The 16,861-nt window shown below is 41.6% G+C and overlaps 1 protein-coding gene across 1 annotated transcript in view; it reads left to right on the plus strand.

Annotated features, from left to right (window-relative positions):
* Alk (Anaplastic lymphoma kinase) overlaps positions 1-16,575 on the plus strand; it is a 37,599-nt gene extending 21,024 nt beyond the window's left edge. Inside the window, exons 3-25 of the mRNA XM_066741022.1 lie at positions 590-782; positions 1,167-1,294; positions 1,965-2,096; positions 2,488-2,643; positions 2,725-2,867; positions 3,781-3,947; positions 4,563-4,657; positions 4,765-4,857; positions 5,782-5,971; positions 6,674-6,821; positions 6,970-7,116; positions 7,295-7,451; positions 7,774-7,962; positions 8,698-8,943; positions 9,218-9,319; positions 9,396-9,591; positions 9,690-9,969; positions 10,234-10,526; positions 10,725-10,950; positions 11,300-11,416; positions 11,790-12,017; positions 12,243-12,728; positions 13,913-16,575. Coding sequence (XP_066597119.1) covers positions 590-782; positions 1,167-1,294; positions 1,965-2,096; positions 2,488-2,643; positions 2,725-2,867; positions 3,781-3,947; positions 4,563-4,657; positions 4,765-4,857; positions 5,782-5,971; positions 6,674-6,821; positions 6,970-7,116; positions 7,295-7,451; positions 7,774-7,962; positions 8,698-8,943; positions 9,218-9,319; positions 9,396-9,591; positions 9,690-9,969; positions 10,234-10,526; positions 10,725-10,950; positions 11,300-11,416; positions 11,790-12,017; positions 12,243-12,728; positions 13,913-13,960 — 4,160 coding nt within the window. The 3' untranslated portion in view covers positions 13,961-16,575. The remainder of the gene's footprint in view (positions 1-589; positions 783-1,166; positions 1,295-1,964; positions 2,097-2,487; positions 2,644-2,724; positions 2,868-3,780; positions 3,948-4,562; positions 4,658-4,764; positions 4,858-5,781; positions 5,972-6,673; positions 6,822-6,969; positions 7,117-7,294; positions 7,452-7,773; positions 7,963-8,697; positions 8,944-9,217; positions 9,320-9,395; positions 9,592-9,689; positions 9,970-10,233; positions 10,527-10,724; positions 10,951-11,299; positions 11,417-11,789; positions 12,018-12,242; positions 12,729-13,912) is intronic.
* The last annotated feature ends 286 nt before the right edge of the window (positions 16,576-16,861 follow it).

The raw sequence follows: 16,861 nt of genomic DNA on the forward strand, positions 1-16,861 counted from the left end.
TTAACCTAGGAGGTTCGGCTGGACTCGGGTTAGATCGGTTCTACTCGGCGGCTGCTTATTTCTTCGCTAATGATGCCGTTTTTTCGCTTTATTATCTCCATCTATTCGTGGAAGTCAATTTTATTCGGCTATTAAGACGGCTAGAAGAATAAGAGGAATGATAATGAGTGTGAAAGAGACAGAAAGAGGTGGAAAAAGTGCGTCGAAGGTAAGGAGAAAAACTACCGCTTATTTGGCTTAATGAGCGAGAGCGTGATATTCTGTGTTTGTATATATATATATATAATATTGCCTATAATAAGAAAAGATACAGCAGGGTGTTGTATTAATTAAGAAAAACAACCACGCAATTCTGCTTTTTCCTCCACTATATATATATATATATATATATATATATATATACAAACCCACACCGTTTCCTTTCTTATACGATTTCCTACGCAAAATCCAATGCACAATTTGCAAACAATCACCCGGACAATACTTTTCCCTCCTCCAAATGATAAAAAGAATTTTCCAGCATCTTTGTAGATGATTTATCAGGAAACTAATTCACGCAAACCCTCGGGGGTTGGTTTTTGCCTGTCAGGATGGTTTTTGTGGCTCCAAGGACGCGGCGAAGGTCAGATGCGGTCGGAGATGATTCCTCAGACTGGCTCGAGCTGTTCGCTGCAATTGACGCTCTATCAAGTGGAAATGGCGAATGGCAATATAAGCCTCGTCATAAACACCACCAATACGTCCATTGTATCAACCGTGCGTCAAGGGAACAACAGTGCCAGGTCAGTCGTACACTCGCTTCAACGATTTTCCTTCCAGATTTCTCAACGCTCCCTCCCACGCACCTTGACAAATCTCGTCCCATTCTCACCTTGAACGCTCCTCGGATGACCGATGGTTTCTCCAGCGAAACGCGACAAATCTCCATGCCCAGCTAGCTGTCATCCGGCGAATTAATTTCACATGTAAAATTTTTCACAAGAAATTCCCCCGATAATTGTTAGCATCGATCAAAGCTCCGACAATTTTTCATCCCCCATTCTGCAAGAGTTATTTATAGTGTGCGACACGAAGGGTCAATTTTTGTCCCGCCCAGCGCGATAATGGCGCGATAATTCGCATTTCTACATACACGTTGCTATACACGACGATACATTTTGTTACAGATGGGAGACCACGCATTTCAATTTGGGCTCCAGAAGCCAACCGCACCACTTGTTTCTGGAAATTGCTCTGCCCTATTCGAATTCCAGCATCGCGGTTGACAACATTCGTTTGGTCAATTGTTTCCCAGGTAATCGATTCCTGACAATCAACTTTTTCCCGGCTCTCCTATTAATCTCTATACTATATATATATATATATATATATATTATAACACGTTATTATCAACGTTACTATTTTTTACTATCATTGCCAATAGGATTTTTTATACAAAAAGAAAAATTATTATCCCTTATAGAATATTTACGAAGTTTAAATAAACCGAGAAATATTTTTGGAATAAAATGCAATTTATAGTTCCTTAAATTATAAACTCATATATATATATATCAAATAAAAATTCCTCGGGATCAATTATAATCTCAGTACAAATTACCATTCACGTCAAAATTTATTTCAATCATTTTTCTCTCACCGTACACTCATTGAATTTGATTGGTTCGACGTATAAATGGAACGGAAGATTTTTCGAAGGACTGCACGTAGTACGTTTTTGTTATACTAGAAAAGGGCTATTTATTCTAACAAATAAGTGGCGCATAATTGATTTGACCAGCGTTCCTAACGTACATATATATATATACACCTATATATATATAGCATATAGAAGTCCAGCATAATGAATCCTGTAATAAAGGCGATTCCGTTGGGCGAAGAAAGGAGAGTGGAAGAGAAGAGAGAAACGGTTGAAATGCAGAGCAGGAAATGTTGGGTGATTAATTGCATTGACTCTTTGTCAGAATCAACGCCGGTCGGGACCACTTGTACGGATGACATGTTCCGATGCCACAATGGTTCCTGCCTCAATAGAACAAGAATCTGCGACCTGACTGCGGACTGCGCCGACGGTGAAGACGAGGAAGCCGACTGTGGTGAGAGATACCAGCCATTTCCAATAATTTCTTTCCAATATTTCATTCAGCAGTCTCCTAACAATTACGTCTATGCTCGTGTTCCATTATAATACTATTTAGTGTGTACTATACCTCGACAAAAACTAATATCCCCTCGTTTCCTCGAGAAAGCATTATTTCAACCAGCACAATACCCACTCTAGATAGAAAATGGAAAACCTTCGTTCGTTACCCTCAGAATTCTTTGGAATATTATTGCCAGTATTTTTTTATATGTATATGTATATATATATAGCAATTAGAATCAGTTGCGAGATTGGTGAATGGAATATTGCAATTGTTCTCTCATTGAACATGTACTATATGTATTATGGTGTAAGAAGTGTTGTTTACTTGAATGTATCGACAGACGAGATACCGGAAACCGCAAGATGCAATTTCGAGAGTGGATGGTGTGGCTGGGCCAACGTGGATGGTAGACCCTTGGAGTGGACCCTTCGTCATGGACCAGCTCCAACTGAAATAACTGGGCCCAGTTATGACCACACTTATCGCAATGAGACTGGTTATTCGAGTTTTATATCAAATATTATTTATTTGTATTTGTTTAAAATGTTTTTCACTCGTAATTCTTTCTTTTTTATAGGTACCTACGCGTATGTGGAAATGTCCAAAAGAAAAGTGCAGAGAGGAGAATTAGGGGACAGCGCAATTATGAACAGTTCGATTTTTAATCCAACGCCACCGTATAGCTCAGATCCCAACAGTTCTTATTTCGAAAGCTGCAAGGTGAGAAGTTTAATTACAAGTATTTCTACTCCTTAAACATCCTGTAATCACGATTTAATGCTACTCTCTGTAATTTCTGTGCCCTTTCCATTACATTTTATCCACTCGAATCTTGTAGCCTTAAATTTATATTGTGTGCTTCACACATTATTTGCTGAAAGCCGCCCAGCTTGATGCACTGGCATAAACGTGATGTTAAAGAGTAATGGGAAAATTTAATGTATATTTTAGAACAGTTGTTCTTGAATAAAACACGAAGGGCTTCTGAGATTTCGATAAAATCAATTTGCCGTAAGTAGATAAGATACTTTCATTTGTTATTTATTAAAATCGCTAATCAAAATATCTGTTTCTGAGCGAACCCCGTGGAATATTCTCAGAATTGAATCATTTAAAATTGAGGAGCTTTCGAGAGCTTTAAATCTTCTTTTAATGAAATTTATGCTGAAAATATTAGTATTTTTAAGTGCAGACGTATATTACAACAATTTTATAACTTTTATTAGCTTATAAAGTTTTATAACTATTTCTTCAAAGCACGATATTACTTTTTAACCATAGCGTTTATTATTCCAGAAGAGTAGCTGCTCCTATAAAAATTATAATATTTATGTAGAAAAAAGTATTTCAGCAAAAGTGTAAAGTTTGTAATTTTAGCTAATATGTGAGATATTATATTACACGCTCAAACCACTATTCGTCGAGAGTCCAATTATTTATTTATAAGCTCTGGAAAAGTGTCTACGTATATAGCAGGGTAAAATCGGACGAAACTTAGGGACGATTGTTTTCAAGTTTATCACAAGGAGTTTGTCAAGAATGCTACACTGCGATCGATCATCGAGGACAGTCGGCAAAGACTTGTTGCTTTTTTTTCCTTTTTTAATTGTAAGAAGCTTCATTTGAATTTCAGATTCGCTTCTTTTATCACAAGCACGGGGTGCAGAGTGGGGGTTTGGCGGTGCATTTGGTGGAATTGCAGCCCCATGAGAGCAAGAGGGAGCGTATATGGTGGAAATATGGGAATCTTAATAATATATGGTACAATGCCGTGAAGGCCCTACCCGAAATCAAATACAGGTACGTATATATATATATATGGACGCAGTGTTGGTACAAGGTACACCTATTTTTTATAATATCGGTCGTCAGTGGTATACCGCATTAACGAGGGACACGCCATTTGCAGAAAAATCAATAAAAACGCCTTTAATTTCACCCCGCGAATGGTCATGCACCCTACATTTTCCGCACCACGCCACGCCACTCCGCGCACACATAGTATATAAACGTAGACGTATGAAGGCTCGAGCAAAAACCTGATTTACAAGGCGAAACTAAAGCCGTTTTATTGATTTTCCTGAAATAACGTGCGTTACCGCACTATAGCACTGGGACACCATATCTCCCCGAGCATTATAAACACGAGTCACTCCAACGAAAACCCTCACCTTTCCCAAGTTTTTTTTTCCCATGGTAACTGTATAACTGTATAGACACTCTTCACGAATCGCTTAATCAATTCTAAACTGGCCGTCAACGAAACGTTCAGCCTAATTTATTCGAGGATCGAATGTGATTTAAAATAATTCGTTCCTTCTTCTCTATACTTAACCCCCAGCTCCTACTCATATTTTTATTTTCCGCCTCTCATCCATGGCAATCCGGTGATTGATTCGAAACACTCTTCTTCAGGTACTATTTGCAATTCGAAGCAACCAAGAGCTATGGTTCTGTGGGGGATATGGCGATAGACGACTTTTCTCTGAGTCCAGAGTGTTTTGGCATTGGCAAGTTTTTTATTCTTTTTCACGTTATATAACCTCGGTGTTGTTTTTCCTCTTATATACTCGTGGTGCGATTCCGAGCTTTGTCGAATAATTCTATTGTTTTACAGGTGTACCCCCCGAGGTGAAGAAAGACTTTGATTATTACAACCCTGTGATAGAACCTGAGAAGGAGGGTCATGCTGATTTTGCCAACAAAACAGGTATGGAGTTTCTTCGCGAGAACTCGGAAGAGCAGAGAGAATTGTAACGTTACGCGTAAACTATGCTCTCTTTGCAAATAACGAAGAGTCGTTGAAATATTCATATCGAGTATCGATTGCAACGAGCCACCGATGAATCGTGTATATTGTTCAAAGACTTTTCGAATCTTTCCATTTTGTAGAAGAAATTATTAGGTTCGATTATACGTGTCGTGGAAACTTTGGACAATTATTTGTAGAGTCTCGCATTAATACATTTGGTCCCTTTTGATTTTCTCAATAGCATTGTAAGTTTTGAAAACCCCTTCTGCCTTATATTTTTCATGAATGGCGTTGTCATTCATGCGCAGTCAAAAGGTTAAAATGCCTCTTAAAGGGATAATGTCATCCAGCACGCTGCACATTTTATATAAGTGCCTTTTAATACAGTTATTGGATGATTTATGATTCCATTCTAGAATCTGTAACGCAAGTTTTACCCTTACGCTACATTTCACTCAGAAACTATTAATTTCTTTTGCAATTTGAGTAAAAATTCATCGACTCTGCTGTGTATATATATATATAAACGATAGTATCTAAATCATGGAAATATCTCGTTGAACGGTTAAATACCTCGGAGTCTGCCGTTAAGGATGAACTAAAAAAAAATGAAAATAGGAAGAAGGGGAGCCTGCGAGGTCGAGAGAGATATTTCAGTTGGAAACTCAGAGTATTGAGATGTACGTATAGCATGGAGCGTGAATTATTTATAAAAAGGGAAAGAAGGGTAGTAAGAGAGTGTGTTAGAGAGAGAGAGAGAGAGAGAGAGAGGCGGGATGGGGGGGGGGGAGGGAAGGGTTAAACGGAGTTGAATCATGGGGAATTAAATGGAATATCCGTAGTCATGCGAGACTAATGCGAGCGTTATTAAAATTCTTTCAGTGGTGAGGATTTCAACGTGTGGCGCGCGGGGCAGGACCGGACCCACTTACGAGCAATGTGCAAATGAGTATAACGGAACCGACGTCAAATTACTGGAGCCGCCTTCCTCAGCATCGTCTCGCGAGGACTCGACATCCTTCAACATGCCAGGCGTTCAGACTTGGACAGCACCCAGCGGAGGACACTACACGTGAGGATCGCCAGCAATTTTACTTTCTTTATACTCACACTCCCACGCCATCACTCTCTTTATACGTAAAAACAAACGTTAGACTCAATCCAGAAGAAACTTTCTTCGGAAAGAATCATTCCACTCGAGATTAAATTATTGTATGAAATTTGGCAAAAAATGGTTTTTTGTTATGAAAAAGAAATGTTGAACTTCTGATCCTCTTTATATAACTATAAAAAAAGACTTTCTCAAGAAAGAATCATCTGGAGAGAGATGAAATTATTGTACAAAATTTCGTGTGATGTAAAAAAAAATGTAATTAAAATAGAGAAATGAGCATGTGACTTCATAAACGGAAAAAGAACTTTTGACTGGATCCAAGGCAAGCTTTCTCAAGAAAAAAATCGTCTCCCTCGAGATGAAATTATTGTACGAAATTTCGTAGAATAGAAAAAAAAGAATGTAATTAAAATAGAGAAACGAGCCTGTGACTCCATAAATGGAAAAAGAACTTTTTCCTGGATGCAGGGCAAGCTTCCTTCAGAAAAAAACACTTATCCGGACAGGAAATTATTACACAAAATTTTGTAGAATAGAAAGAAGAAAAAAGAGTGTTTGTAATTAAAAGGAAGCAGCAGCAGCAAAGTTGTTATTGAGAGTGGCGTGCGTTTTAACGTGGGCGAGAGACTTGACGATAGCGCGGTTGATCGATTGCGGCAGGTTGATCGGGCTGGGGGCAGGCGGGGGCAAAAGTTCCAGCGGCCAGGGCAGCACACTGGGAGCTCTAGTTCGCGGTGTGATTGAACTTGAAAAAGGTCAGCAGCTGTATTTCATGGTGGGCCAGCCAGGAATGGACGCATGCCCCAAGGTAAGAAACCTAGTCTCCTCTCATTAGGGTCATCAATTATTTTTCCGTTCCTCTTCTGTGGGAAGAAGAATAATTCTCGAGGGCCCCCAATGAGCGCTCTGTATGATAATGAGGTGGTCTTTTTTAACCTCTTTTGACGATTTTACAGAGCGTGAAGAGGAACGACTGTCAAGAGCGAAGGACCAGCAACGGAACGCCCTTGGTCACCCAGATTGCAACCGCCGTGAAGAACGACCAGAATATTATGATAAAGAAGGGTGGTGGGGGTGGAGGTGGAGCCACATACGTATTTACCGTACGTCGCACGCTTATTAACGTTTTTCTCCCGACGCGTGAAAGAAAGAACAGATTTGTCTCGATCCGTTCCGCTTTCGACCGATGCAAATCAGGAGGATTTACGAGGGCGTTTTATATATATATATATCCATCAATAACGCAGACTGTATCAATTAAATCGATGCTAATTATCGCAGTTAAAGGCGAACGGCGAGCACGAGGCATTACTGGTCGCCGCGGGAGGTGGTGGCGGGGGATTGGGCAACTCTGTAAACGACAGCGATCAGCATGGACGTGCTCGAGCACCCTCGGGAGCAATCCCCACCAACGGAGTCTCCTTAAACGGAAGCGCTGGTACCATTTGTCTCAATTGCTCCCAATGCAGGACTTTTCCCAATTTCCTGCCTACCGACACACACACACACACACATATTTATGGATTATACATAGTTTTTTGTTCTACATTTGTAGAAACTTCACTGTGATTTTTAAACAATAGAATAAGGGGGATGAAGTTGATAATGAAGATGTTTCAGTGAATTGTTGGCGTAGGAGAGAGTAGAGACGTGAAAAAATCTCTTTTTGATTCAAAATGATTAGTTCCTTGTATGCAATGTGTGAAGGTGTTGGTAGGGGGTGGGAGGACAGTTATCTATTCCCAGTTGGATCTTTGTAGGCGGTGGAGGAGGATGGAATGGTTCGGTGAACAGCGTGCTGGGTCAACGAGCATCGTCAGGCATGCCCTTAATTCGGGGTGGTCTAGGTGGAGCAGGGTGTGGTTCTGGAAATGGAAGTCATGGTGATGGAGGATTCGGTGGGGGTGGGGGTGGTTGTTTCACCGGTGGAGGTGGTGGAGGGTATATTGGTGAGTTCAAAAATATACGGGTTGTATATGTAACATTAAATCCCATGTGTATTGCAAAAATCACTATTGCTTGCTGATATTTATTAGAAACTCTATACTAACAAAATTACATAAATCCACTGTATTGATAATAATTATACGAGTATTGCGTCTGTTTTTCTTTCTGTTCTCTTTGGTATACAGAAAACAATCGAGTTAGAATTTGTAACTGTACACCCATACCAAAAGAGTCTGTTGATATTGCTTATTGATAATTATTAGAAACTCTATTAACAAAATTACATAAATCCATTGTTTTGATAACAATTAATTATACAAATTTTGCATTCGTTCGTCCTTCTATTCTCTTTCTACGTAGAAACACAATAAGTCAGAATTTGTAACTGCATACCTATACCAAAACAATTCATTGATATTGCTTATTGGTAATTATTAGAAACTCTATTAAAAAAAAAAACATACATAAATCCACTGCACTGGTAATAATTAATTATACAAATCTTGCATTTATTTGTCTTTCTATCTTCTTTCCATATACAATCACAATAAGTTAGAACTTATAATTGCATGCCCATACCAGCAGAGTCTATCAACATCGCTAATTGATAATAATTATCAAAGACTCTGTTAGCAAAATCACCTTAACGTCACTGTATCGGTATGCGCGGAACGAGTATCATACTACAAAGGAATAATTATTCAGCAAAGAAACGCTAAGTCTTGGAATGATTTTAGGTGGCAGCACAGGCTTGGCAAAGTCCAGCAACGGGGAAGGCGGTTATTCTTACGCATCGAAGAATCTCACGCACATCTTAGTGAAGCGAGCCGCCAATCACGGAGCCGGACAAGTGTTCGTCGTACCCGCGATCAGTGGTTGCGGCTGCGATTACCGGTGCATCGCGTTGGATCAATTCCTCAGCGAGACCGAATGCTTGTGTCCAGCTGGCTGGAAACTTGGCAACGATTCCAAATCCTGCCTGAGTCAGTATAGCCTAAACACATGCGTGCGAGGTGAACCTGTGGCGAATAAAGAATAAAAGAAAAAATATCCCGAGCAACACGACGCAAAACTGTACGGGACTCGACTCGTTAAACTCGTTGAATGAGACGAGGAATTTTCATCGCTGGTAACACACTGTAATCAGGATTTTTTTCTGACGAAGGTCCTTATTAGCCGCAGGCACCTCGCGCATATACACCGGAATGGAATTGTATCAGAAATAAATGTTGAATTTTTCAATTCTCTGATTCATAGCCGACAGCGAAACAAGCGTGACCCATCAAACCTTCATGTTTATGCTGATCGGAGTTAGCACGATTTTGGTACTAGCCTTTTCCGGTCTCTGTTTGTTGCTGTGTAAGCGAAGCCTCTGTAAATGAATTTTGTGTCCGGTCGAAAGCACCGTTTTCTCTCACCTGATCTCTCTTTACAGATAATCGTTATCAGAATAAAAAAGCTTTATTGCGCCGACGCCAGGTTATGTTTGGGAATGGAACGGAGCTAACCGCACTGCGGACCGTCTCCGACAGCATGATGACAGAGTTTAATCCGAATTACGAGTTTGCTGGGAATCTCTACAGTTTCAAAGATTTACCTCAGATTCCGAGGGATAATATTGCGTTGATAAAGTAAGTAACGGGGCGATGGTTTTCCCGCGTTATTTTATTGTTTCTCGTGCTTTTTATTGGATTATTGAAATGAGGGAGACGATGATGGTTTTACACAGGCCGCTCGGACAAGGGGCGTTCGGCGAGGTATCTCAAGGCATTTACAAATACAGACGCGACGAGGAGCATCCGGTGGCCGTAAAGACTCTGCCATCCTTGTCCACTTCCCAGGCAGAGGCAGACTTTATGATGGAGGCTCTGATTATGAGCAAGTTCAATCATCCCAACATCGTTCGCTTCATCGGCGTGTCGTTCGACAAGCATCCGAGATACATCGTGTTGGAATTATTGGCCGGTGGAGATCTCAAGAACTTCCTGCGGGAGGAAAGACCAAGACCAGTTAGTAGTACTTCTATATCTGTACTGTGCTATATATATATATATATATATATATATATAAGAAAACCAACAATTGCCTCTTAGTTAACAATGGCATTGTTAGAAATGTGTCCTCGTTAGCATAATTTCACTGATACATCTTGGAGCGAGGGGTAGGGCGGAAGAGAGAGAGAGAGAGAGTGACGAGATTACGTTGATAAGGATGGAAAGTATTTGTAAGGAGGCAGTTACACGATTGCTTATACGATTTATGTATTCAAATAGGATCGACCTACTACATTAACCATGCAGGATTTGGTAATGTGCGCCTACGACGTAGCCAGCGGCTGTAAATACATGGAAGACGCTCGTTTCATACACCGTGACATAGCAGCTAGGAACTGTTTGCTCACCTGCAAAGGCCCCGGTAGAATAGTGAAAATCGCTGACTTTGGAATGGCTAGGGATATTTACCGAAGCGATTACTATAGAAAAGGCGGCAAGGCTATGTTGCCAATCAAATGGATGCCGCCAGAAAGCTTCCTCGATGGAATATTCACAACGAAAACGGATGTATGGTGAGTCTTTCGATCCTTCGATCGAGTTTGAATTTTGTCCAAAGGACCTTCTATGGTGACACGAGGATTCAAAAATGTTTATGAAAGAGAGAGAGAGTGGATCGATTGAAACGTAAGACGTTTAGGGACCGTGAATAAGATGTTATTTCGGGGTTGGATTTCCCGAAGAAGACTTATTTACCTTGGCTGTTTTTCCAGGGCATTCGGCGTTTTGTTATGGGAGATCATGTCCTTCGGGTATATGCCCTACACTGGCTGTGCAAATCGAGAAGTGATGTCAATGGTAACGACCGGAGGTCGTCTGGAACGACCAGCTGGTTGTCCGGATCCTATTTACGGAATTATGACGCGCTGCTGGCACCCGAGACCCGAGGATCGACCGAGTTTCGCTACAATCGTCGAAAGGATCGGCTATTGCCTCCAGGTAGGCGCGAGCATAAAACTTTCCACGAGTGACCCTAAAACGACCAGAAAAAATGAAGAAATACCCATAAACCTACGGAGTAACCCTCGGCTTTCCATTCGCGATGGACGGTGACTGTCGAGGCGCACGAATCGCCCAGAAAATGGACGAGTCCGATGGTCGTTTTGTTTCACATTAAAATTCCTCATCGATACAGATGGTGGTAAAACAATAAAGTCGAGCGTTACGACGTTAGAGTTATTTTTATGCGCCTTTATAATTGATAGCCGGAGAGAGAGGTCGATGTAATAATGGACGTTTTTCGATAGGGAACATATGTATCTAACGAAACGATCTACAAATGTTGCAGGATCCTGATGTTTTAAATCATCCCATGCCGAATTACGACATCCTGCCAGTCTGCGAGCGTGAAATAACAATAATGAGGCCCGATCCGGAAACGGAATGCATCAATGTACACGCAGACGTGAGTTGATTGGATAATTCGACTCTTCGTTTCGTTTCCTTTTCTTCTGGACTTTGTCAATTTTATTTCACTCGTGTACCATCTACCGTACTGTGTACCAAAGCAGAGTTGCGCAAGGAGAAACCTGCGTCCCATTGGATAAGGGGTCGTTGGTGCAAAAACTGTTTGCCCTCGTAAAGGGCAAAATATTGGCAGGTAAAGTGAAACGAGCAAAGGAAAAGGGAAAACAAGTGGAGTATATATCTGGAAGGAGAAAAGGGTGGAAAAAAAAAGAGAGATGGCCGAGTGGGATAAGCCCTGTTGTTTGATTTTCACGTTCGTTCGGTCTGAGGGGGGAGGAAAGGTTAAAGGTTTTGGCATGATTTCTGCACAGCTGGACGGATGTGGCTATATGCAACCTAGAGGTTTTCGTCCAACGTCTTATCGCATAGGAACGATACCCGGTGGTCTGGTGTTCGATCACGAAAACATGGACCATCCACGGGGACGATTCTGTCGGGATGCTTGCGACACCAGCGCGGACACCTTCGAGGACTCTTGTGGCAGCTGCGATGGGGACACTAACACCCGCGATGATCAAGAATCGACCAACCCTGCAAAGGTGTCCTTTCAACAATATATTCTACACAATCCCCCCTCCCCCCTTCTCTTTTCAAATCTAAAAATAATAACGACGGAAGCAATTTACACTTGGTACCAGCCCCTCCCCCGTTTGTAGATTAAAGAATTTAAGCCAAGGCAAATATTTGTTCAAAGATATAAAAGGCAAGAATCCTGTAATAGATCCATCAGTATACTGATCTTCTGTTTTCTTATGACCTGGAAGGAAAGGAGAAACGAGGCGGAACCGAGAGGAGCCGAGAATGCAAAGGCGTGGGGTCTGGAGAACAGTAAACCGGAAGTGGAGGATAAATGCTGCGACGGTGCGGAAGAGAATTCGACGCTCCGCTCGAGCCATGGTGCGACGTCGAAGGCTGTCGAGAACCGGAGGAACGGGGACGACAGTGGAGCTGCGGGTAACGATTGGACGAGGGCAGCACAGTTTCCGGAGACGCCACCGGATACCGGAACGAATTCGTCGCCAAACACTCGCACATGTTCGCCGAGTCGTTCGGTCTTGAACAACGCCAACAACAACGTGAACGGGATCCTGAAGAAGAGCGCCCTCAAGGCTGCCCTCAGTCTGGATGCGAGCGCCCTTTGTCGAGGGACGATTCCTTACGAAAAAATCGCCTTCTCCCAGCCAGCACCACCCCCTCAACGTCCCACCTCCACCAGCAACACCAACACAGGCAACGTCGAGCGCAGAAAAGTAATCTTTTAATGCTCTTATAACTTTAAAGTTTCCCCTGCTGGTATACTGCCGCCTGCATTCCTATAGCCATTCTCAATCCTTTCCCAAGGGTCCTTTGATCGACCCCTTTACCCCATACACAGATGTATTAGATACGCTCGGATTTCAAATTGTATCAGATCCAAATACAACCGGTTTGCTTTTCTCTTTCTCTTACTCGCTCTCTCGTTCACTCTGTAGAAAGGGCCAGGCTAGGGTAGCGTTTCTTTCTCTCCACAGTGATCTCCTTTTTCTACATCTAGATAAAGTTTTCTGATTGAATCCAAAGAATAGAGTCCGAGGATTCCTTCGCTGGAAAAAAATGCTTTTGCTCCTTAAAGGATTTCTCGTCGTTGCTCATATTTACATAACTACAATGTCCCCCGACTCACTTTTTTCTTCTTCCTCCTTTTCGGGCTCTCAGTCATCCAGTCACGCGTACAAAAAGGGTTTCCACATTTTTATACGATATATAGGTGCCCATCCTGCATTCCCCTTTCGAGCAGCCTCGTCATGTGCACAAAGGATGACGATACCGGTGACAGAAAAAGAGATCAAAAAATCTTCTCGCAGCTTATATCCAACAAATTCCGAGATTCGTTTTTCCCGTAAAATCGGTGGATGCAACAAGCTTGTTCCTAAATGTAAAGTCGCAGCGTGTCCAGGGAGCTTAAAAAAAGTCTCGTACGATGATTTGTGTTGGAAGCGTGTAAGACTGGAAACTCCCTTATAAACACGACACTTCCCGGTGAGATTTAATCAATTTGTACAGTGCCACTCACGTAGCTTACGTTTCCCATCCGTCATGGAATATTGAAAAGGTCGTGGCATTATGCTAAGAGGAGCCGGACAAATTTCGAGATTTGCCCGTAGGTTCCGTGGCGCAAGTGAACAATCGCTGGAATCACGGTAGATCCAATCAGGATCTTCCATTGACTCCCACGTCGGGATACAATTGAGTCGCGTCAAAACCACAAAAACCAATTTTCACGTTTGCGGCGTTAGAACTGACTGGGACAGGGGGATTAAGGGGGAGATAGATATATATACGTACATACATATATATATAAAGAGAGAGAGAGAGAGAGAGAGAAGTTAGGGAGAGGGGGGAAGAACGGAAAATGGAAATCGGTTTTGGTGATAACGAGGGTATTGTTTGGCAGGACTCGCTGAGCCATGAGCTACCGAGGGAGGAGGAGTGTTCCTGCTGAGATTCGAAGGTCGGGGGCTGACGCAGCCCCTCGAGGGCAGCACCTATAGTCCCCCCCGTAGCAGCCCCTTCTTTTACCAGCTGCAGACCGCTCAGGCGATCGGTCACGGTTCCCGAAGCTCAACTGCGGCTCAACCTCAATCGAACCAACGCCAAACTCGTCAGCGACGCCGCCTACTTCCGCAAATTCTACTCCCAAGAGACGCTAGCCTAAAAACCCCACCGCGACATTACCGATTCTCCACGACCCAAACGAAAATCCCGAAAAACCACGATTCTACACGATCCCCCCCCCCCTCCTCCCCCTCCACATCTTCCAACGCCGATGCGCCAAAACCAAAGAATCCGATGCTGGCGTCCAATACGAACTATCGAGCAAATCTTGCAGAGAAAAACGACTGCAATTTTTCCTACATAATTGTCTAATCGAACATTTGCGAGTCCATTTTTCTATGTACGTGTGTGTATAGTGTTAAGAGGATTCACGTGATTATGTTGTTCAAATTGTATACGAAAAGAAGCGGAGAGGTTAGGAAAAGGACTGTATGTTTGTTACGTCGGTTATAAATATTATAGCTTTTGTTGTGCTCGTTGAGAGATTGTTTCGAGTCGAGAATAAGTAAGAAAGAGAAAGAGAAAGGGAGAGAGAGAGAGAGAGAGAGAGAGAAAATGTCGTATACGAGAATTTAACACTCGATTTCTCCGTTGTGCTGCTTCCCGGAGACCCTGCAAAAAAAGGGATATCTCGGTTTTTCGTGGAACAAAGATATTCAATAGCGCTTATATTTGGTCGATGCGTGCGGTTTGCAGTACTATCAGGTCCAACGAAAGGATTTTTTACGTGAATGGACGTGCGGTTTATTTTTTTACGATCGGCCCTCTGTATCTGTCGTGCACTCTCTCGTGAAACTCTTTTGGTCGAGATAGAAAAAGCATATAAAAGCAGCGAGATAAAATTACTTTTGAGTGGCTATAGCAGAGTACAGACGGCCGAAATTCCGTAAGAGGCTTTAATCGAGAAGTAGCGGCGTTTCCCGAAAGGGCTGCAATAAAAAGAAAACACGATAGCGTGAGGAAAAAGGTAAACAGTGGGAGGGCCGCTTTCGGGAAATGGAAACTTATTGAGAAACGTTTATACCGATTTAATCGCATCGAGCTTTGGTCGAACCACTGCAGGGACGCCATCTAACGCAATTATCTCGAATTCTCACGATGAAAGTAAATGTTTACAAGAGAGTCCCGTGCGGGCTGGCTCCTTGGAACAACCAACTTCACACGGACGACGCTAAATCTTTTTTAGACCAGCACAAAGCGATTCACTCGTCGCGTATATGTATATATATACTATACGACTGACGCTGAAAAGAAAACGGGCAAAAAAGAGTAGCGTAGCTGTATAATGGAAAGAGGAGACAAGGAATGGCGTGTGACTGTATATATACGTTCATGTGTTTTTGTGCTTGCGTGCGATAAACAGAGAGGGAGAAAAGAATAAAAGAGCGAGAGACAATACTCACCATCCGAAGGAGAAAAGACTTAACGTTACACCAAAGTTATTTTGCACCAAAGAGACAAAACGCATCGTATATGTATGTACATGTATACATATATACGATGTGTTACTACCATAATATGTATTCCCCCTTGAAAAATTTACTGGGCACCCCCTTCCAGCACCTTATGATATGCCCTCAGAATTTAACGTTTAACCTATACTAAGGATTTATATACATATAGTGTATAACGGATTGTCGAGTACAGTTTGTGTATATAAAAAAAAATGCTGTTTATTAGATGATGGTGTATCGTATCATAAATGGCCTACGCTCTCTTGAAGTACAAGTGTTTTTAGTAATCTTGTCATATAAAGCATGCAAAGTTTTATTATCGATATCGACTCATCAACAAAACTGGACTATTAACAGCTTTTGTTAGAATCATTTTCCTCTCATTGTAGATCATAGAGGTTAGGTGCGAACAGCGAGTTTTCAATTGCATCTAAAAGGAAAACATAATTAGAAACCGTAAGCTCTACCACTCAACGACAACGATTCAAATCTCCAGAAAATTATATATGATTTTATATCCTCATTTATATATATTATTAATCTCATAATATTCTCACTGGTCCGTCAGTTTTTGCGCGAGAATTGACAAGCGTTGGAGTTATGTATACTTTTATGTAAAATATTGAGAGAACAATGCACTTTTGATACTTTCGTTGAATGGATCACGATTGATCCTTTTTCTTACATAAGTAAACACTGATTGTTAAAAACAGGAATTGTACCTTTATTTTTTTATTCAACATGTGTCTATTTTTTGCATGCCCAAATTAGGGCAGCTTAGATAACAACGGAGATTGATTAAGCTATTTATTTGGCAGCTCCAGTTTAGGAAGGACAAAGAAAGCGACGATTCTCTTGACAGCAAATCGAAAAGTGCGACAAATATATTGATCTCGTTTATAAAGTTGGAAAAATGAGCGGGCACCGTTGATGAAAAAGCACGAGCCCTTTTTTATTTTTCTTACAACGCTGTACTATGCGTACGTGGGACTACCACCATACACGTATCATTACGTGAAACGTAATAAAGACATGTTTGTGGAAAGGACGAGCAGTATTATTTATTTTTCCCAACCCAAAAATATTTATAACTCTGAAATATTGGTTTCTCTGCTTTTGCAATCGGTCTTGAACAAATACCAGAGATAGATCAAACAGAGTTTTATTGTATACAAAAATATTAAGTAATTAGGATTGAAAAGAACAAGCAAAACAAAGAGTTTCGACGATCACGGAAATCTGTGAAAAAGCCAGTTAAGATCTAGAAACGTTTCCCTTATCAGGTTGAGGAATTCCCTGGTCAACCGTCTGTCTATCATTCGAGAGGCCAATGT

The sequence above is a fragment of the Prorops nasuta genome, unplaced genomic scaffold (assembly GCF_024137725.1).
Source record: "Prorops nasuta isolate Cenicafe-Biocafe unplaced genomic scaffold, Cenicafe_Pnas_1.2 PNAS00002, whole genome shotgun sequence".
Taxonomy (NCBI): Eukaryota; Metazoa; Arthropoda; class Insecta; order Hymenoptera; family Bethylidae; genus Prorops; species Prorops nasuta.